A 22,147-nucleotide genomic window follows, 5' to 3' on the forward strand; every position below is an offset into this window, starting at 1 on the left:
TTTTCATGTGCTTTTTTCCCAAGAATGGAGGCCAAGTCGGTGCAATGATTTATATATTACTCTGTCTGAGCTTGATACATAAATACCCACCCTCAACCCTGTCCTGGAGCATGCCGGGGGCCAGGGGGCCTAGTCCCTGGAAAAGATAGACTTATATAGATTCGAAAAACAGCTTTGCCACACCTGCCCCTGCCACCCACCTGGGGTCCCTTGTCCCCAAAGCTGGCCCCTGCTCCCGGTGAGCCCTTGCCCAGCCTCTCGGGGTGGAGAGGGCACCAGCCGCCTTTGGCAGACAGTCGGGGCCCGTTGCTCCGTTGGCCAGAAGAGGAAAGTGAGCCAAAGAGGGCAAAGGTGGCCCCCTCGACCAGGCGCTCAGGTCCTTCGGAAGAGGTTGCTGAAGAAGCCGCCGGCGGGCCCAGGGCCCAGGCGCAGCGAGAGGCGCGGCGGGTTGCGGCTCGGGGCGGATCCAGCCGCACTCAGCTCTTTCTGGCGTTGTGATCGCAGCTGCTGCCCGATGACCACCTGCATGTCGTCCTGCGGACAGGGCGGCCGGGCCGGCAGGTCGGGTCAGCGTTCGGCACCGCCCCCGCCGGCACCGCCCCGCCGGCACCGCCCCTCACCTGCCAGGCTTCCAGCTCTTGCGTCAGCGCCACCTTCTGGCGGATGGTGCGAAGCAGCTCCCGGGAGAGGGAGTCCCGCTCCAGAGAAACGCGGCTGAGCTCCAGGGCCAGTTCCAGGGACCTGCAAGAGCGAGGGGCAGAGAGCAGGTACGAGGGCGCTGGGGCCTCAGCGAACAGTGGTGGTTGGGGGCTCCTGGACGCAGGCGGGAGTGAGGCCGCTAATACCGAAACCAGGGAGGTTAGAGGGCCCTTGCATCGGAGTGGAGACAATTATAGCACTCGCGGGAGGGAATCCGAGACCCAGAAAGGCCAGAGTGTCCTGGGGGCCTGCAGCCCCCCCTGGGGCGGTGGTGGATGGTGGCAGATGCTCACTTGTTCACAGCCTCGTCCCGATCCGAGAGGGCACCGCTTAAGATCTCCTCGGGATCCTCCTGCGCCCGCAGTTCCTTCTGCCTTTGCAGCTCCTCCCGCAGGGACTGTAGCTCTTCCCGCTGCAGCGCTATCTGCGGACAGGGTAAGGTGCAGAAAGGCAGGTAGGCCCCTGAGTGCCCCAGCTCTTACTCTTCCAGGCAGCCTGGACTCCAGCTCGCCGCCCTCCCGCCCCCTCCCCCACCCCCCATCCCCGCCTGCTCCACAAACAGCCCAGACAGTTGTGGTCCTGTACTGGAGATGAATTTTCTGAGCGCCTAGAGGGGTGGGGCTGGTCGGGGCTAGATGGGTGGTATAAGCCTGCAGGAAGGATGCATGGAGAAGCATTGGGAGGTGGGACTAAAGGGGCAGTGTAGTTCAGGAAGTCTTCCTGGAGGAGGTGACATACAGGCTGACTCTTCAAACATGATTGCAAGTTTGTTGGGTTGAAGGGCTATCCAGGTAGAGGGGAATTCGTGGGCAAAGGTTCGGAGATGTAGATGGGAAAGAGAAACTGACATTGAGAGGGGCTTTGCGTCCAGTACTATGCTCCCCCCACCTCATCCTGCAACCGGACCACTTCCGCCTCCTTCTCTTCCAGTATTTCCGCTGGGCTCAGGGATGCTCGCTTCCTGGGAGGCTCCAACCTCTCCTCCTGGGGCGAAGGCTGGTGGCTGGATGCCTCTTGGGTCTCTGGGGGCAGAGTGGCCTATTCACCAAAGAAACTGGTCAGTGCAGTGTCAAACCTCGTGGGAAAAAAAGGAGGGACGGAGTCTGCAGCCCTCCTGGATGGTACGTGTAGGGGCTGGTGGGCCGAGAGCTCACCAGAACATCTCCGCCTCTGTCCGCGTTCTGGTCTTGGTCCTTGCTGTCGAGGCTATGGGCAAACTCTGACTGAAGCGAGGCTCCTGAGATGTTGGCGTCCTGGAGGCGCGACTCCTCCTCCAGCTCCGAGACCCGCCGCTGCAGCCTCCGCAGCGCACTCAGTGCCTCCCCCGCCTCGGAGCGCGCGAGTTCCAGCTGCGACCAACCCACCACAGAGTGAAACAAGGGCGGTCAGCCAGGTGCTCCCGCCACCGGCATCCCGCGGCCGGCCCACAGGGGGCGCCGGCACGCCGCAGAGAGTCAGGCAGCCCCGCGCGTCCGCGCAGCCCAGCGCTGAAGTTGGCTCCCACTCCCGGATCGCTGGGCTGCCTTGGGCCGCGCAGTTACCCTCGGCAGACACCAATTTCCTCCCCTATAAAGCAGGGCGCCGATGGGCGCCCCGGCTTCAAAGTCTCCCATCACCGTCCCTCCAGTCCCACCCCACCAGGTCACCTCGAAAAGCCCCACCCCCTCCCCCGACCATACCAGTCTACCTTCTAACTCTCTCACTAATGCTATCATCCAGCATTGACTGATTCTTTCTTCTAAGCTGGGCAATGTGCTGAGTGTCTCACACCCTTACCACAGCCATGTACCATAACATCCCATCTCACAGATGGGGAAACTGAGGCTGGTGTTCCACAATAGTAGGAAGGGACACTGAAATAAGAACCCAGGTAATTTGACCACAAAATGCAAACTCCTGAGATCTCAAACATCAAGCCATACTGCCTCTTTTCATTTCCTTTCCTCCATTTTCACAGCCCAGACCTGGTCCAGGTCCCTATCATCTCTGCCCTGAGTTCTGGCCTCAGCCCCATCCCTGGCCTCCCAGATGCCAGTCTCTGATGCATTCTAAGATTACTGCCCCTGCTCAGTAGCTTATGGCTCCCACTTGCCCTTGTGCTAATGCCTGTGCTCTTCTGGCCCAGCTGTTAGGGCTCCCAGTGACCCAGCTCTGGTGTCTTCTCCCAGGAAGCCCTGAGGCAGTGGCCAAGGCCCTGGCTGGATGCAGCTGCCCACCCCAACCCTACTAGTCACCTCCAGACTGTGCTCGTGCCTCTCCCGCCGTAGCAGCAGCAGCTCCTCATGGGTTGCCTGTAGCCTGCCCTGGCCCTTTTCCACCTCCTCACACAGACCTCGAATCTGGGCTTCCAGGTCCTGTCGGCGACTCTGGAGCATCTGATTCTGGGGAAAGGCCTCAGAGCTGGAGTGGAAGGGCTAGGCCAGGCACAGACAGCTCCCAGCCAGCCTTCCAGGCTCAACAGACCCAGCTGGCACTCACCTCCCCCTGCAGACATTCCAGCCGTGTCCTCAACTCTGCCCCAGCCAAGGCCTGGGCCTGGCACTGACCCCGAAGGCCATCCAATTCTCTCTGAAGCTCCTGCTCAGTCTGGGAGGCCTGAGGGTGGGGGGAGGCAGTGGAGCCCTCAGCTGGCCCAAGCCACAACACCAAGCCCAGTGCACCCACTCCCACCAGGACCCAGGTATCTGCCACTCCTTCCCAGGGACCTGGGGTCAGAGCCGTCCCACCTGGGCCAGCTGCTGGCTGAGCTGGAGGTTCTGTTCACTGAGTTCACTGAGGGCGCGTGCCCGCTCCCGTCCGCTCTCCTGCTGCTCAGAACGCTGCTCCCCCAGCTGGGCCCGAAGGGCCTCCACGTCCCCCTCCAGCTCCACAGTCCTGGCCTCCCACTCGGCTCCCCGGGCTGCCAGGCCTCGGCGGAGCTCATGGTTCTCCTGCTGCAGCCGCTGTGGGGGCCGGGACAGAGGGTAGAGACAGGGAGAGGTGAGACTGGAGGGGACGCAGGGAGACAGAGACCCAAAGAAAGTCCAAGGGGGGTCTGAGACAAGCCTGAAAACCAGAAACATGAGAGAGCCGGGGAGGAAGTGGGCAGAGGGCAAGACACAGCCTCAGACAGTAGAGGAGGAGGGGGAGCAATAGAAAGAAGCTTCCAGGAGGAGCTGACCCTGGGCCAGAGTTGGGCGGGGCTCCCTGATGCCCACTCACCTCTGGCTGCCACCAGGGCTTCTGGACCCGAGGGCGTAGGCGCCGTTTGTGGCGCCTGAGTCTGGCAGAATTGAAGCCTCGGCCCATGGCCTCACACACCTGGGTTCCAGGGGCTCTGGAGGTTCGGCCTCTGCCCAGCCTCTCTGCTCCGTCCCTATCCCCCAGCTCCTCCTGGCTAGCTCCCTCTAATTAACCCTGGTTAGCCACACCCTGGCCCCAGGCCTCTGCCTGCCCTCCCCCAAACCTGTCTAACCAGCAGGGGGATGCTCCTGGCACACCCAGATGCCCAGCTTGTGGAGGCAGGCAAGTCAGGGGGCCAGCGTCTCCTGCCTCCCCGTCATAGACTCTCCACGCAGGAAGGTGAAGCTAATCACAGCTGCTACAATGATTAGCAGGCATTCCTGCCAGGGCCTGTGCTAGCACTTTATATTATATTCTTTTATTTACTCCACGAGACTTAGACTCCTTAACATCCTCATTTTACAAATGAGGAAACTGGGCCTCAGAGAGGTTAAAAGCCTTGCCCAAGGACACACAGTGAGTTAGTGGAGCCGGGATTCTAACCCAGGCAGCCAAGCCCTTAACCAAATACTGTGGGGGCAACACAGCTCTAGGATGGAGCCCACAGATTCGGGGTCTGATTGTCCTGGCCGTTGTCCTGCTCTGCTGCTGCTTTGTGGTAAGGCAAGTTCCCTAATATCTCCAAGTCCCATCCATCCATCCATCCATCCATCCATCCATCCATCCAATATTTCCTGAGCTCACCCTGTTTTGGAGTCTTTGTCAGCAGTAAGTGAGACCACCAAGTTCCGTGCCTGAAGCAGCTTAGAGTCCAGAGGCAAATGGACACTTCATTGAACCAGGTAGTTTCAGAGGGGGAACATTAAGAGCTCTAAAGAAACCCTGGTAAGTGATGAAAAGGAGTGGGGTGGGGTGGGGATCCTTCAGGAGGAAGTGATGTCTGTTGACTCCTGCAGAGCAAGAAGGAAGAGGGCTACAGCAAGGGACAGCAAGTGCAAAGGCCCTGAGGCAATAAGCGTGGGTTGCTCAGGGAACTGAAAAAAGGCCCCCTCTGAGAAGGGACTGCGTGGCTGACGTCAAGGAGGTCACAAGAGGAGGAGTTTTGGTTTCATTCTAAATGTGAGGGGGAGCCACTGAGAGATTCTGGGCAAGGACTGAAATGATCTGATTTGCAATTTTTGAGGATCCCTCTGGCTTCCCCATGGAGAAGGGGCTCAGGGGGCAAGAGTGGAAGCTGAGGACCAGTGAGGAGGCAGCTGCAGTGTCTGGGGCAGATGATGGGGCTGCGGCCAGCTTGGAGAGACGGTGAGAAGTGGGTAGACTCACAATCTAGTTTCGAAGAAGAATCAACAGGGCCTGCCAGTGTGGGAGGGAGAGGTCACAGAGATGTTCAGGCTCTGGTCCTACGGTGGGAAGCTGGGGTGGGGACAGCAGGGGATGGGGTCATGGAATCCAGTGCCACTTATGTTGAAATGCCCATTAGGTGGCCAGGTGGGGAGGGTGTGGGGCCGACGACATGGATACAGGAGTCAGTGGTGTCTAGGGTGTTTAGGGGACCAGATGTGACCCCCAGGGTGAGAGTGTGGCTGACCACAGCCTGGGCAGAGGGAACTGTTCATATCTCCCAGAGCCGGGTGAGAATTGACTGAGATGATGCATGGAAAGTGCTTAGCCCAGAGCCAGGCAGGGAGAGAGCCCAGGATCTGTTGGCAATACTGCTGAGGAGACAGACCCAAGATTCAGAGAGGTCCAGCAGCTTGCCCAAGGTCACACAGCTAGGCAGGGATCTGAACCCAGGTCCTGTCTTGCCCTCAGAGCCCATGTTCTTAACCACTGGGCAACACTGCCAGGGAGGCTGGTCCCAGACCTGAACTGCTGTTCCAGAGGCATCCCCCTGCCTGGCTTTCCTCTCCCTGCCCCCCTGCCTGGTCCCTCCCCTGTCCTCCATCCCCCCAGCCCTGCCCTCTGCTGTCAGCTCACTTCCTCATGCTCGGAGTGCTGGGCGCTCAGCATCTCCAGCCGCCGCCGCAGCTCCTCATTGCGCTCCAGAAGCATCTTGCCAAGCTCTGCGGCCAACAACAGGTCTTTCTCCTTCTGCTGCAGCTGCAGGGCCAGGTCCTCGGGCTCCTCAGGCCTTGGGCCCCCTCCCAGGAATGAGTCCCGCCGCTCCAGCATGAAGGGGAAGAAGCCCTCATTGCTGCTGGGGGAGGTGCCCCCGGAGAGCAGCCCGGATGGGAAGCTGGGCCCTTCTGGGGAGCTCATGGTGCCTGCAGTGTCTGTGGGGACAGGTAGATCTGTGGGGAGAGGTAGCTGCATGACACTCTACACCGCAGCCCAAAGGGGTTCACTGCCCTGCCCCGCACCCCCCCCCCACCCCGCCCCACACACACACACTGGCCAAGACGTGGCTCTCCTGCAGTTCTTCACCTGCCTACTGGCCCTCTCGGTCCTGCAGCCAGGGCCTCCCTGGGCCATGAAGGGTTAATGATCTGTGTCTTGGCTGTCCAGCTCCTTTAATGTCCCCAGGGTAAACTGAGGCAGGGAGAAGCAGGAAAAGAGCTGTCCAGGCTTCTGCCTCTAGCAGATGTTTTCTGCTCCCAGGAAACCTTCTCCCAGTGCTCCAGGACCACACGCCACCCCAGTGACAGTCCCCACCCCCCTCTTCCCATGACCCAGCTGTTCTGGCTCCCAGCCTCTTACCAGCTGAGAAACTCTTCCCAGAACCCAGGTTCTTGGGACTCAGGACTCTGCGATTAGTCCAGCCTCTTCTCCCAAGAATACAGGGCCTTGGGAACTTCCGTGTCCTGAGCCCTTAGCCCCCAGAAATCCAGCACCCTCCCTTTCCAGAAGCCCAGGCCCAAGTTCCCTGCCCCCCAGCCCTCCTGGCCCTTGTTTTCCCATTTTCTCAGGTCCCCATCCTGAACTTAGGTGCCCAGACCCTCAGCCCACCCCTTCTGGATTGCTGGCCCCAGTCCCCCAGATTCCAGGCCCTGAGCGGGTGGGCGGGCCGGCGAGGTAACAGGTTGTGCCGGCACTGCCGCCCGACCGTCCACTCCAGGTTTCTGTTTACTTCCCGCCCGGCTTTGGGGATGGGAGCCTGGTGGCACTCCCCTAGGGCCGCCAGGGCCCGCAGTTCTGGGGCTCCAGGGCTCAGGAGGGAGGGGACACATGGGGCTTTCCTGGCATATTACCCCTCTCCAGCACTCCTGAGGTTCTCCACCCCCTACGCGCGCACACACATCTGTCCCTTCCCCTCCTCCCCTCGCCATGTGTCCGACTCTAGGCCTACTCTCAGGACCCAGGCATCAGCGGCAGTCCCAGCCCAAATGCCCCCCGGCCAGGCTGGGGGTCTCCCTGACGTGGCCTCTGCAGGCCCAACACCACTCTGGGACTCAGGGGTATCCCTCCTCCTCACCCCTCCCGGCACCGAGCTACCAGTTATTAGCACCTCAGCCCAGGCGTCAGGGTCCCCACGCCTCGACCCCCAACCCTAGGCGTCGTTAGCCCAGCCACCGCCTTCCTGCCTTCCTTCCTGCCCGCGTCCCCCGTTTCCCGGCCCCGGGAGTCCGGCACGGCCGCTCCTGCCCCGCCCCATGCCCCACTCGCCCACTCTCTCCGGCCCGGTCCGCCCGAAAATTGAAGGGCCCCCATCCTCGGCGCCCCTTAGGCTCTCACCCGACGACGCCGGGCTCCCTCCGAGGTACCCGCGGCCCCGGTCCCCTCTTCTGGAGACGGCGCCAGGTGAACTGCCCGCACAGGTGAGGGGGCGGTGCCACGGGCAAGGCTGGGGCGCCCCCTGGTGGCCGGAATGGCCAGGTGGGGCCCAAAGAAAGTCGCCTCGACCCAGGTCAGAGCCAGTGACCCATCTTGCCGCCATCGGAAAACGACAGGGCCCATTAACTGACCACCTGCTGTGTGCAGACCCCTGAGTATATATGTCAGCTCCTTTCCCCTCACAACTTCCCTTGTGGGATAGGAAATTATTAACAATAACAACAAATCTAACATGTATTAATGCTAAGTAATATGCTAAGTAATAATATCTTCTTATATGGGGATAACTTCTTTACTTTCATGACATCCTAATGAAGCAGGAACTACTATTATCCCCATTTTACAGATGAGGAAACTGAGGGCCAGGGAGAATCTAACTTGCTTGGGATCACATGGACAGAACTTGAATGTGAGCAGCACAAGTGTGACTTCAGGGTGTGTGCTCTTATGCTGATTCCCGTGCTGTAGGTGACAGCTAAAGTGACTTACCCGTAACCACACCTTAACCTGTGCGCCTCCCAACTTGAGGCTCTCAGTTCCCAGGCTGCACAGAGGCAGAGGCAGAGGTCTGGGTATGGAGAGTGGGAGGATCCAGGCCTGGGTTCTGGGGTCCAGCCCAGTGCAGCCTGGGCATGCGGGGGATGCCCCTGCCGTGGCCTGGTGGCTTGTCAGGAGTCTCCTCAGACTTCCAGGGCTCCCTGGGTCCCTGTAAAAGGGGTTCCTGTCCTGGTGAGTAGGGACAGATGGAGGGCTGGGAGCAATGGTATGCTGGTAACACTTTAACAACAGACTCTCTGGGGAAAAAGAATGCCCTGAGTTGTTGCTTTTGCCAATTTCTGTGCTGTAAGTACTCCCTCCAAAGCTGATTTCAAGCTACTGATGTGACATCCTTGAATGTGGAGATGGGCAGAAATGTCCATAATCAGCTTTTGCCAGCCAGTATCAGCTGGGTTCCCTGCCCCTCTGGCTGGGGGGGTCAGGGCTTCTGAGTCTTGGAGGACTGGAGTCCTATCTGGCTGAGTTTTAGAAAAACAGGAGGAAGATGGGAGCTGGGACTCCTGACTTGTGGGGAAATGGATGCAAGGATTCCTTGGAGGGATGGTTCGGGGGCTGGGACTACTGCGTCCGGGGCTGGGACAAGGTTTCCTGCCAGCACAGAGCAGGGGTACCAATTACATTGCAAAGGGGTCTGTGGGCTGCCTTGCCTGGCAAGGCTACTACATTCTCCCATAGCACCTGTGGGACAGCCTGGCAGACTTCAGAGGGCTGGAGACACCCCAGCCTTGCCTCGGTGCTGCCACCTAACTCCCTCCAAATACCAGGACCACCCGGGGCCCCAGGTGTAATGCACCCACACTCCACTCCCTGAGCCCCCCTCCTGCCAGGCAGGGGGTGGGCTCACCTGGAGATGAAGTGCTCAAGGCCCTACTCCCAAAGGAGGTTCACAGTCCACCCAGGAAGTTGGAGGAGGTGTAGACCTATAAACCAGAAAGGCACCAATAAAACAAACAGCAAAAGAGCTTGGCTCTCGGGTGCTGGCATCACATGGCTTCAATCCAAATTCCAGTTTGGTCACATGTCAGCTGTGTGTACCTGTGTCCTTCAGCTGACTGGCCTCTGCAGCCCTCAGTTTCCCCATCTGTAAAACAGAGGCGATCACAGTTCCTAGCTTATGGAGTTCTGAGAATTCAATGAGGGTGAAGTACCAGCGCTTAGGCTGTGCTCATGATCCTCAGCAGGGCCCTAAGAAATGACTCACCACACGTATTACAATGCATTTCATCCTCACAGCAACCCTATTAAGTCATTGCCATTCACAGACAGGTTACCAGCTCAGGGAGGCAAAGTGATTTGTCTGTGGCTGCATAGCCGACCTCTCATCCCAGCTTGCCTGGTTCCCAGCCCCAGTCATTCTTTGGACATTTGAATCTGGCCTCCAGCCTCCCTGCTGGACCTGAGTCCTGGCCTCCAGCCCCTCCCCTGTCCCCCAGCTCCCCTCTCCCCAGCCTCCCTGCTGATCACAGGTGAAGATGGATAAGAGTGACAGAGTGGCCCCAGGGAAGCCCTAGGGATGCTGGGACATGTCCAGATAAGAGCAGGGATGATAATAACCCAGCCCTCTGGTCTCCAGCCACCCCCCAAGCAAGCCAGCTTCCTGGAGCCTCCAAGCTCTGGCTCGGCCCTGAATGCTCTCCCCAGCCTTCCTAACCACCTGGTGAGTCCTGGTGTCTCCTCCCTGGGGAAACCTCCACAGACTTCACAAGGACTTGGGCAGCCTTTGCTGGGCAGCGGAAGCCAGCAGAATGCCCCACCCCCTCCAGTGAGGCAACCCAGGGAATGGCGCACTTCCAGACCAAGGTGCCTCTGGGCTTTTACGACAGATACAGAGTCTATGAACAATAAGTAGTATTGTTTGGGGCATTTAAAACTTTCCTATAAAATGTTTTGCACTGAATACGTTGTTCTGTAACTTGCTTTTTTTCATTTAGCCTGATATTTCCAAGTTTTTTCCCAACTTAAAAAAAAAATTGACTTTATTGGTAGGTATTCATTCCCTAGGGCTGCCATAACAAATTTATGGCTCAAAAAACAGAAATGTATTGTTTCATAGTTCTGGGGGCCAGAAGCCTGAAATCAAGGTGTGGGCAGTGTTGGCTCCTCCTTGAGCCCCTGACGGGCATCTCTCCCACACTGTTCTCCCAGCTCCATGGTCCATCACCCAGAGCTCCCCGTGCTCCTTCCGCAGGTCTTATCCCCTGGAAACCACTGATCTGCTTTACTTTGCCTCTTCCAGATTGCTCTCTGAATGGAGTCGTGGCAGTGAAAGCACCAACTCCTAACCACAGGACCGCTAGGGAAGTCCCTGCTCCTGGCTGCTTTGACCCAGCATAATGCTGCTGCGATTCATCCATGTCATACATATCAGTGGAATCAATAGGGTTGAGAAGTTTCAAATCTAAAGGAAAGTTGCTGAAATAACACAATGAATACCCTCCACTTAAGCTCCCAATGGTGGACATTTTGCCACATTTGCTTTCTTGCTCTCTTACACGACACACACTCGCACACATTTTACTAAACCATTGGCTACTTCACCTTGCATCTCTGAGGACGCAGATATCCCTCTACATAATCATGTACCATTATCACATGTGATCGACTGAACATTTCTCTTTAGACCCCTTTCATCTGAAATACTCCCCTTGCCTTCTTTTTTTTTCTTTTTTTAAATATTTATTTATTTATTTTGGCTGTGCCGGGTCTTAGTTGTGGCCCACAGGATCTTCTGTTGCGGCATGCATGCGGGATCTAGTTCTCTGACCAGAGATTGAGCCCAGGCCCCCTGCATTGGGAGCATGGAGTCTTACTCACTGGACCACCAGGGAAGTCCCACTCCCCTTGCCTTCTTATGTGTCTTTCGGGATATTGACTTTGGGGGGAAGAATACAAGCAGCTGTTTTCCAAAATGTTTCTCAGACTTATCCAGGATAATGTATTTAGATTTAGTTTGTTCTTAACAGCTGTAAGGTATTTCATCCAATGTTTATGCCCCGATTTGTTTCTCCACTCTCCTATCAATGAACACTTAGTCTTCTGGCACTTCTTCAACATTATAAACAATGTTCTAATGCACATCCTTGTACGTAGATCTCCATGGACACTTGGATGGAAATTTTATGCTGTCATCATTCTAGAAGTAGAATCAGTGGGGGGAGGTGTTCCAGTGATCTCTTGCTGGGTAATAACTATCCCACCATTTAGAGGCTTGGAACAGCAAATTTTTTTTTTTTTTAATTATTCTTTAGAACTTTTTTTAAAATTTATTTTTGGCTGCGTTGGGTCTTCATTGCTGCACGCGGGCTTTCTCTAGTTTTGGCTAGCGGGGGCTCCTCTTCATTGCGGTGCGCGGGCTTCTCATCGTGGTGGCTTCTCTTGTTGCAAAGCACAGGCTCTAGGCACACAGGCTCAGTAGTTGTGTCGCACAGGCTTCATGTGGGATCTTCCCGGACCAGGGCTTGAAGCCGTGTCCCCTGCATTGACAGGCGGATTCTTAACCACTGTGCCACCAGGGAAGCCCAGCAATTTGGTTTTCTCTGTCACAGTTTTGAGGGTTGGCTGGGCTCTGCCGGGATCTCATGCAGTTGCAGGTAAGATGGTGGCCGGGGCTGGAGTCGTCAGATGGTTTCTCCGCTCCCAAGTCTGGCGCCTGGGCTGGCTGGCTGGGTCAGCTGGGACGAGATAGCGTTTCTTTCTTCACGCAGCCTCTGCACGTGTCTGCCTGGATTTCCTCCCAGCGAGGCTATCCCAGACTCCTCACGTGGCAGCCGACTTCCCCAAAAACGAGGTTCCAAGAAGCCTGGGCAGAAGCTGCCAGGCTTCTTAAGACTCAGAAGTTCCCAGAACCATCACTTCTACAGCATGCTACTGGTCAGGTAAGGCACTGAGTCAGCCCAGGTTCCAGGGGAAAGGAGTGGATTCCACCTCCCCACAGGAGGTGTAGAGAAGAATTTGCAACCATCTTTTACCTACCACAGAGGTTATACTCTTCAGTTTTATTAAATATCGCCCAACCGGTTTCCAAAGGGTAGGTATGAATTTACACTCTGTAATCAGAAGTCCAACTCCATTTCTGATGTTTGCTGATAGCCTGAAAGCCTCAGGCTTCCCTCTTCCCTCTTGTGTCCCACATCTGGGCAAGCTGATAAGAAGGCCCTGATGCTTGCTCCCTTGCACAGGCAGGAAATTGAATTCAGGAAAGCCCTGGCCAGTGTGGAGGGGCCCTCAATCCAGCCTCACCCCCTAACCACAGTGAAAGCCCCTCCTCACTCTCTCAAGCCATTTCTGACCTGCTTGGGAACCTGCCCTGCTCCTCCCAGGAAGCCTCATTATGTGAGTCATCAATCTTATCCTACTCTCTGGCTATGTGTGACCTCATCAGTCTTCACCTCTGAACCAAATTTTGTGTGGAGGGTTTGATCCCATCATGGAGCAACCAGGAAGCACACTCCTATCGGCAGAGTGTGAGTTTCATCTAGCCCGTACCTAGCTAATACTTGGCATCATCAGACTTTTTAATTTTTGCCAATCCGATGACAAACATGGTGTGAGATAATAGAAAAAATATATATCGGTCTCTGCCCTCAGTTCCTGGTACAAAGCTCCTGAAATCCTTGTAAATGGGGATGCCAGGAGAAGTGAGGTTTTCATTAAGTTGGTGTCAGTGAAGTGGGATTTGCTAGAACTCATGGAAGCATGTGGCTTGGGAAGAGAAAGGATAAAAGGGCAGGGGATGCGGAGATTTTGATTCCTGGTGGCCATGTGGTCACCCATGGCCTGGAGAAGCAGCTGTGCTGTATTCAGGTACTAAAGGTAAAAGCTGGCAATGGAATTTAGGGATGGACCCAACTCCCAGGGAGTTGGTTCAATTGAGGCAGAAGGAAATGAAAACCACTAAGAAAACAGCAAATGATTCAATTGTTTATTGTTATTGGTAATAGCTAAAATGAAATTAAAAGAGAGTGCTGGGTGGAACATTGATACTGATCAGATTTTGGTGAGTCTGAGCTTTGGCCACTAGCCTAATGCCACCCACTGAGGGAAAAGTCATGCAGGGACAACCATAAGAACCTCTGAGACCTCAGGTCACCAGGAAGGTAGTCAAGGTGGGGGAAGGGCAAAACCAAGAAACTGCTGAAAACAGGGGGACAGTGTGGAGGGCTTTTTTTCATTTCATGGATCAGTATCATCACTTTCTTGAAGACCCTTTCTTGAAATGGATTGTGAGAGTAACTAGCTTAGGGGCTGTTCTTTGGTTTTGAGTCTGCAGAGTGGAAGGGCATGTCTGGGTTGTTCAGGACCCGCAGCTCAGTATGAAAGAATCACAGATGGTTATAAGTGATCCAGACCCACAGGAGGTTATTCCCGAGGGAACAGCCAGCCTGGTAGACTGAATAAAAGCCACAGTAAGGTCTGATTACCCTGAGAAGGAGAACTATCCATCTCGCCCCATAAATGCCAAGTGGAACACTGCAGATGAAGTGGCTGACAACTCTGTATGCTAGCCACCTGGGGCTGGCTTTAAAATGACTTGAATATTCGCCCACAAAATATGCCCCTTACCCCGACCACCCTCTGGTTGGGGGGTGGCCCTTTTGCATGGGTACCCCACATAACCCGACTGCTGCAAAACTGAAGGACAGTTCAGGAAGCCTTATAAATCTGCGGTCCCAGCTCCCCCTCATGGGTCTTACTAAAGAAAAAAAATTAGGTTAATTAACAAGAAAATGGGGGGACTTCCCTGGTGGCGCAGTGGTTAAGAATTCACCTGCCAATTCAGGGGACATGGGTGTGAGCCCTGGTCCAGGAAGATCCCACATGCCGCGGAGCAACTAAATCCGTGCGCCACAACTACTGAGCCTGTGCTCTAGAGCCTGCGAGCCACAACTACTGAGCCCGCACGTGCCTAGAGCCTGTGTTCCACAAGAGAATCCACCGCCATGAAGAGTAGCCCTCCCTCGCTGCAACTAGAGAAAGCCCAGCAACAAAGACCCAACGCAGCCAAAAATAAATAAATAAATTTAGTTATTAAAAAAAAAAATGGGGAAAGGCAGAGAGAATCAAGAGACAAGAGACAGGTCTTGGCAGGGTGAACATTTTTAAAGGGTTATTAAGAAATAAGGTGAATAAAACGAATATTAATAGGAATGAAACAAAGAGGAAAACGCGAGGAAAGAAGGACTTCCTTGGTGGTCCAGTGGTTAAGACTCCATGCTTCCATTGCAGGGAGCACGGGTTCAATCACTGGTTGGGATCCGGGATCCCACATCCCGCATGATGCGTGGCATGGCCAAAAAACAAAAAAAATTAGGGGGCTAGCAACCTGGGGAGAAGTCGGACTCAAGTCCCAGAACCAGCTCTGGAGATTCTGCTTGGCCATGAAAGTTTTTAAAGGGGAAAAAGGGGAGGTAATCTCAGTTAATCACTGACTGTCAGTTTCTTTTTCTTTGACCGCACCTCGCTGGCAAGTAGGATCTGAGTTCATTGGAAGAGTGGAGTCTTAACCACTGTGCCACCGGGGAAGTCCCCTCAGTTAATCACTGAGATAGGGGGTCAGAATCATCACCATCTCCCGTTGGGTGCAGCCTTGTCGACTCCTTGTGATCTTTCTTTAGATGCCACCTTGTTCACACAGTTTCTTCACGAGATTACTGAAGGGGAAGCTAGGAAAAAGATCTAGTCATCTGTTAATTCCTTATTCTTCATTTCTATTTCTTTGATCTAAGGAAAGAATCAGGTTAGGCTAAGTGTTGTGTGATCAAAAGATTTGAAAGGTGTGCTTGGGCCGGAAGTTAGTTACAATATGGCTTTGCTAAAGTGACAAGACAAAAGGGACCTCCTGCAGAGAGCTCTTTCCTGCAAAGAGCTCTTTCCTGCAAAGAGCTCTTTCCTGCAAAAAGCTGCTTACAGATCCCCATTGTCAGACATCACTCCATTTCTAAGGGATTAGGGGCGAAGGTCCATCTTCTGTAACTTCTTCCTGCTGATATAGAGTGTCGTAGTCTTAGAGTGGAAGATGCTGACATGCTTCTATAACATCTCTTTGCTGACAATTTTAGTTGCCCACTTACATATACGGGCCTAGCGAGCTACAATTTTTTTTTTTTTTTTTTTTTGCGGTACGCGGGCCTCTCACTGCTGTGGCCCCTCCCGTCGCGGACCGCAGACTCAGCGGCCATGGCTCACGGGCGCAGCCGCTCCGCGGCATGTGGGATCTTCCCGGACCGGGGCACGAATCCGTGTCCCCTGCATTGGCAGGCGGACTCCCAACCACTGCGCCACCAGGGAAGCCCGCTACAATTATTTTGACGCCCACAAAGATACAGATTATTATGAGCAATAGTGTTAACCGCATTCTCTTGAGGCCAGTACTTGGAATTGTGCTAGCCAAAGAGTCAGTACTTCTCAAAATGGAGCAGCTTATGTCATGGCTGCAGTCTGGTCATCATGCTTTTTCCCTCTGGGGGACAGTTACAGTATCTGTAAAGCAACTCAAGAATGTGCATCAGACACTGAAAGATTCTATGACTCTATTGTCCTGATCATTAACTACTTGAGCCTGCCCTTTTGTGACTCAGGGAGGCTTGGGAGACTTCAGCTTTTCTACAAACAAGAGGCAGGGGACATTGGAAGGGCCTTTGTACTTGGGGGGAGGCGGGGGTACCGCAGTGTTCTGCTCGGTTTAAATTCCTCCCTTCTGCCTCCCCCTAACCCCACCCAAGCAACCACTGATCTGCTTTCTATCCCTCTAGTTTGGTTTGCATTTGCTAAATATAACTGGAATCATATAGCATGATCTATTTTTTTGTCTGCCTTCTTTTTTTGTTTTCCACATTAACTTTTTTTTCTTATTGTGGTAAAATACACATATATAAAATTTACTATCTTAACCTTTTTTTCTTTTTTTGCGGTACGCAGGCCTCTCACTGTTGTGGCTTCTCCCATTGCGGAGCACAGGCTCCCGACGCGCAGGCTCAGCAGCCATGGCTCACGGGCCCAGCCGCTCCGCGGCACGTGGGATCTTCCCGGTCCAGGGCACGAACCCGTGTCCCCTGAATCGGCAGGCGGACTCTCAACCACTGCACCACCAGGGAAGCCCTACCTTAACCATTTTTAAGTGTACAGGTTGGCGGCATTACATGCAGTCACAATGCTGGGCAGAAATCACCACCATCATCCCCATAACTCCTTTCAGCTTGTAAAACTGAAACTCTGTCCCCATTAAACACAAACTACCCCTTCTCCCCACCCTTGGCCCCTGGCAGTCACCACTGTACTTTCTGTCTCTGTGAGTTTCAGTACTCTAAGTACCTCATATGAGTGGAATCCTGTAGTAGTTGCCTGCCATTAAGTCTTTTCAAGGACAGTTTCTGTTGATTTTTTTTTCCTTTGAACTGGCCATATTTCCTGTTTCTTTGTGTGCCTTGTGATTTTTTGTTGAACACTGGGACATTTAAATCTAATAATGTGGTAACTCTGGAAGTCAGATTCTCCCCCTCCCCAGGGTTTGCTGTTTTTTGTTGTTGTTTGGGGGCTTTTTTTTTTTTTTGGAATGTTGTAGGCTGTCTCTGTGACTGAGGTGTGAACTTAATGTGTTCTTAGGTCTTTTCTGAGCCTTTCCTTGGGCACACGCAGTCACTTGCTAATTTTCCCCATAGATGCAGGTTTTTTGTTTTGTTTTGTTTTGTTTTAATGTTCTAGTCTTTAATGTCTGACTCCTGAAAGGGGAAAATCGTTAAAAGATGGGGATTAATACTCAATGCTCTGTGGTGACCTAAATGGGAAGGAAAAGGAAATCCAAAAAAGAGGGGATATATGTATATGTATAGGTTCACTTTGTTGTACAGTAGAAACTAACACAACATTGTAAAGCAACTATACTCCAATAAAAATTTATTTAAAAAGAAAAAGAAAGGGGTTATAAAGGGGTCCGGGGCCTTTAAATTCCCTGGCATTTACTTCAGCCAGATGGGCGGGGGCTGCAGCAGCGGGCGAGCTGCCACAAGAATGGCTGCCGCCCCTCGGTCTACAGCTCCCTGATCAGAAGCATTGATCAGTCTCAGCCGTCAGAGCCCAGATCCCCCATCTTCGGAGGACAGGGTCCTTTTTTGCTCACCTTCCTTCCTACAAGTTCTCCAGGTGGGGGATGGGCAGCTACTACTGAACTGAGAGCTGAAATTGATGGCCATTTACTGTCCAAGCCTTCCCCTGGAAGTTGTAAGCCTTCAGGCTTCCAGAATAGTTCCATCAGACAGATTCTGCCAGTGCAATTGTTGTCCAGGTGGGGAGACAGATTCCTGGTGCTTCCTACTCCACCATCTTCCCAGAATCTTCTCTGATCCAAAGCCTTTAGCACAACAGTGGGTGAAACAGTCGGGGAGTGAAGAAGGGAACTTCCCAGGACTCCTTGACACAGGAGCCCCACTCACCACTCATTGTGGTACCAAAACCTGTTGGTGAAGCCCTGACTTGGCGGCAATTAGATTGAGAAAACAGAACTAGAAGTGCAAGAGTTCATGAGACTATGGAAGTTGGAATGTTTAAACAGCCTTTATGTAAAGAAGCTGTGTCTCCTTTACCTATTGTTTTATGGGAATGGATATTATGTCCTGCTGGGAATATTTCCCCTACCTGGTATTGTAAACTCCAAACCTGTAGATGGAGTCCCAGCGGAGGCCACATCTAGGAATGTAAGGGTCGATTGAATTAAGGTAAAAGTTCTACTAACTGGAATTCTACTAATTGGAATACTCCATCAGACTTTCTGTGAAGTGCCTCTTTTACCTGAGTGCAATTACAGGGATTGACACTGTATCTGACTGGGGAATGTTTCCCTAACTAGTACTGTGAAACAGAAGGTGTGCAAATCCTCCCTTCAAGCAAGGTTACTTGGACATGCTAAACAGGAACCAGTAAGATTGCCCGACTCTACACAGCGTTGAATAGAAGGTGGGGTGCTGGCAGGGACAGAGTCTCTGTGCGGTAGACCTATGTGGATTGTAGACTGGGGCTTAAGGCAAAAGCCTGTGAGCACCCCCCAGCGATGACTACTGAGACTTTCAACTGGAGAGTTTCCAGGGTTATTTACTATCTTGTTTTCAGACATTAATTGAAGCTACCCCATGACTGAAGGACATAAAATGATCTTAAAACCTGAAATACCCATTACGTCTAGGGTGATATCAGAGAAATGCTCTAATGGGGATGGCAGAACCCAGAAGAGTTCCATCATAAGATGGAAATGGTTTTCACAAAATGGCGCTGCCTGGGGAGACCGTCACGAGGAGGGAGCCTCTCTTCTCTGAGGACTGAATCCGGATCTGTGTGAGCAGCTCTGGATTCCACCACTTGGACAGTGAGTGCCCTATTAACAGCTCTCGACTGACCAACAAGAAGATGCTTGGTTTGTGGACAGCAGTTCCAAGGTGAACAGACAACCTCCTCTTTGGAAGGCCACCACTGTGATCAAAGAATGTGAAAACAGATCAGTCTGGTGGGCTGAACTGCAAGCTGTTTTCCTAGCCATGATGGGAGAATTGGCAGTGGGGAAATTCCCTATGTTTTGGTTTCTACAGACTCACGGTCAGGCAGGAGGGCAATGGAAACCTGGCCTGTTAAAGGGATGCCTAGGGAATTCTCTGATGGTCTAATGGTTAGGACTCTGGGCTTCCACTGCAGGGGACACTGGTTTGATCCCTGGTCGGGGAACAAAGATCCCACATGCAGCACAGCGTGGCCAAAAAATAATTATAATAATTAAAAATAAATAAATAAAATGATGCCGATATGGGACACAGCCCCGTGGAAATAACTATGGAAATTTGAGGGGTGCTTGAAAGTAGGACATGGCACATCAATGTCCATCCTTGGAACCCCCTTCCAACTTAATAAGCAGAGATTCCTATATGTTCCCTTAAGGTGGCTGCCACCTGGGCCCATGAGATAAATGGACATGGGGTCCCTACAGCAATGCAGAGTTGGGCTGAATCTGGACGTGGTCCTCTTGTACCCCCTGAGGCACGAAATGCCAATAAGAGCTGTTTTGTCAACAAGCAAGAGACAGAGAATGGAGATAGTTATGTGGCAGATTCCCTGGGGGGAAGGCCTGGATCGTAACTGGCAAGTGAGACTAATGCTGGTATCCCTGAGGGGTACAGATGGGTCCTGCCGGGAATAGACACCGATTCTGGACTGGGCTTTGCTTAGCTGGTGGTAGATGCAAATGCTCAGAATAATATAAAAGAACTGGAACAGAAGATATTATGACAATTTGGGTGGCCGATCATCATTTCTTCAGACCAAGGACCCCACTTTATAGCCCATAATGTCCAGAGTACTAGTTTGGTAGAGAATTGGAGCAAGCAGTTAAAGCATTAGTTGTTTAAAATGGGACAATTAAAGAGCTGGCTTATACTCCTCCCTGTGTAACACAGGTATGAGTGTGGCCAAAGGAGTGTCCCCACTGGGTAGATGTCTCTGTTTTTCTGGTGGATCTGGGGAAGACAGGGTGGGGAGAAATGCTGGTAAGACTATGTAGTTTTTCCCAAGGGAGGAGGATGCTCATATAACAACTCATTTTTTTCTCTTTCTTTCTTCCCCACATCATCACAACTTTTTTTCTTCCTACCTGGTTCCATGACCAGGGCTGCAAATACAAGTGCCCCAAACAGTGATGATTCCTAAATAAGAGATAGCAACTATACGTCAAACCTTATGTCAGAATTCCTACGGGACTGATGGGGCAGGATGTGCCTTCACCTCCTCTGACAAAATTGGCATTGACAGTGAATGCAACTATAGTGATGCTGGTAAAGATAGCCCACCAGTGACCTCAACCTCTGTGGACCGAGGGGGAGGCACCGGCTAGACTAGTATAGCTGCCTGCAATCTGGACCAGCACGGTGGCTGAACCTAACGTCCCTTCCAAAGGTGGAAGCATTTGGGTGTCAATGTAGAGAAGGAGGAACAGTAGCTAAGGGTAAAGTAATGGATAAATGAATTATGTCATGAGGGAAATCCAGTATTACATTAACACCTTGAAAGAGGCTCAGAGCAAGAGATGATATTCTCTGTTAGCTCGATTATACCAGATGCCTGGAAGGGTGAAGCCATATGTGCCAAGACCACTCCTGCTTTTGGAACCTGACAAGATCAGACGGAAACTTGAGACCCTAAGCGGCTTCACCCTGGCAGACACTTTCATATGATACGATGATGGACTGGAGTGATTGCTGACGGCATGGGATTCTGTAACATGCCAGTATCTTTCAAGTTGCATATTGTTTTGCTGTAAATGTTCCATGGCTAGACAAGGGGGTGGGCTGCGAAATAATAGAAAATATGTCTTTTGGTCTCTGCCCTTGGTTCCTGGAACAGAATTCCTAAAACCCTTGTGATTTCCTAAGTGATAAGAGTACTAGGAGCATCTTTTGTTCTAATATTTGGTCTCTGTCCCCAGTTTCCGACCCAGGGCTCCTAAATCCATCAGAATTTCCTGGGTGATAGGGGTGTCTTTTGTTCTAATAAGGTGACTCTAGGTGGGCTTCTTGATAGCTCCTGGATGGGGGCTGGTCACCTGAAGCTTGGAACTTTCAGTCCCACCTCTCATGCTCCAGGGAGGGAAGAGGGGCTGGATATTGTTAATAATTAATCATGCCTACGTGATGAGCCTCCATAAAAATCCACAAAGTATGAGGTTCAGAGAGCTTCTGGGTTGGTGAACACATCTACATCCCAGGAGGGTGGTGCACTCCAACTCCACGGGGACAAAAGCTCCTGGGCTGGGGACCCTTCCAGACCTTGCCCGATGTATCTCTTCATCTGGCTGTTCATCTATATTCCTTATCCTATTTTTTTATTACATAAAAAGCTGGTAAATGTAAGTAAGTGTTTCCCCCAGTTCTGTGAGTTGTTCTAGCAAAGATTATCAAGTCCAAGGAGGGGGAAGTCATGGGAACCTCTGATTCGTAGCCAACTTGGCAGAACCTGGGGTGACCTGGAGACCTCCTACTTGTGATTGGCATTTGAAATAGGGGGCAGTCTCGTGGGACTGAACCCTTAACCTGCGGGGTCTTCAATAACTCTGGTTACTATCAAAATTGAAGAATCGTAGGACACCCAGCTGGTGTCACAGAGAATTGCCCGATGTGGGGAAAAACCCCACACATCTGGTGTCAGATGTTAAACATTGTGAGTGCGGTAGTGTGTGAGAGCAAAGGAGAAACACCAGGAGAAGGAGTGGACGTTTTTATTGCATACGGGATCCATTATGGACTGAACCAGTGTCCCTAAATTTGTATGTTGAAGTCCTAATCCCCAGTCAAAATGTGGGGATTTGGAGATAGGCCTTTAAAGAAGTGATTAAGGTAAAATGAGGCCATTAGGGTGGGCCCTCATCCAATGTGACTGGTGTCTTTATGAGAAGAGGGGATATGGACCGCAAAGAGACACCAAGGCTGCGTGGGCACAGAGGAAAGACCACGTGAGGACACAGGGACAAAACAACCACCTGCAAGGTGAGAAGAGAAGCCTGGAAAAATCGACGTTGCCTGCACCTTGATCTTGGATTTCCGGCCTCCAGAACTGTCAGGAAATAAATTTCTCTCGTTGTTCAGGCCACCTGGTCTGTGGTAGTTTGTTATGGCAGCCCCAGTGGATCAGCACAGGATCTCTGTGTTTTAGTTTGCATCTCTAGCTTGCTAATCCTGCTCACTATTTATTTTGTTTAAAACACACATGGGGTCCTGTGGCTGCCCAGCTTGCGCCACAGACTGAGCTCTTTCACTCAGCCGCCCTCGCCAGGAAGTCCACCCCCACCTTCATCCTCATCCTTCTCCAGCTGCTCGGCCTCCCAGCACCCGGCTCCCCGGGGGGCGCGAGGGGCGGCTGTGCCTCC

At 52.7% G+C, this 22,147-nt stretch overlaps 1 protein-coding gene and 1 long non-coding RNA gene across 12 annotated transcripts; one reads left to right on the forward strand and one right to left on the reverse strand.

Moving 5' to 3' along the window:
• Nucleotides 1-36: 36 nt before the first annotated feature.
• BICDL2 (BICD family like cargo adaptor 2) lies at nucleotides 37-7,715 on the reverse strand. 10 transcript variants are annotated; one of them, XM_049699077.1, is made up of 11 exons: nucleotides 7,597-7,715; nucleotides 6,349-6,453; nucleotides 5,902-6,197; nucleotides 3,426-3,641; nucleotides 3,178-3,294; nucleotides 2,934-3,080; nucleotides 1,854-2,048; nucleotides 1,588-1,737; nucleotides 993-1,123; nucleotides 621-741; nucleotides 37-534 (listed from the first exon to the last, which is right to left on the reverse strand). In XM_049699077.1, exons 3-11 carry the CDS (start codon nucleotides 6,181-6,183, stop codon nucleotides 373-375), a joined length of 1,521 nt encoding a protein of 506 aa, XP_049555034.1. In that variant the 5' UTR covers nucleotides 6,184-6,197; nucleotides 6,349-6,453; nucleotides 7,597-7,715; the 3' UTR covers nucleotides 37-372. The 10 variants fall into 10 exon arrangements, with proteins under 10 accessions (XP_049555034.1, XP_049555033.1, XP_033284901.1 ...); XM_049699076.1 differs by having other exon boundaries at nucleotides 5,902-6,215; XM_033429010.2 differs by having other exon boundaries at nucleotides 5,902-6,215; nucleotides 6,314-6,453.
• Nucleotides 7,562-19,089, forward strand: LOC117201492 (uncharacterized). Of its 2 annotated transcripts, XR_004483545.2 has the most exons (4): nucleotides 7,562-7,679; nucleotides 10,490-11,843; nucleotides 11,958-12,128; nucleotides 16,171-19,089. It is a non-coding gene; the product is annotated as an uncharacterized LOC117201492 (long non-coding RNA). The 2 variants fall into 2 exon arrangements; XR_007472049.1 differs by having other exon boundaries at nucleotides 10,490-12,128.
• Nucleotides 19,090-22,147: the final 3,058 nt, after the last annotated feature.

This window comes from Orcinus orca, chromosome 16 (genome assembly GCF_937001465.1).
Source record: "Orcinus orca chromosome 16, mOrcOrc1.1, whole genome shotgun sequence".
NCBI classification, from domain to species: Eukaryota; Metazoa; Chordata; class Mammalia; order Artiodactyla; family Delphinidae; genus Orcinus; species Orcinus orca.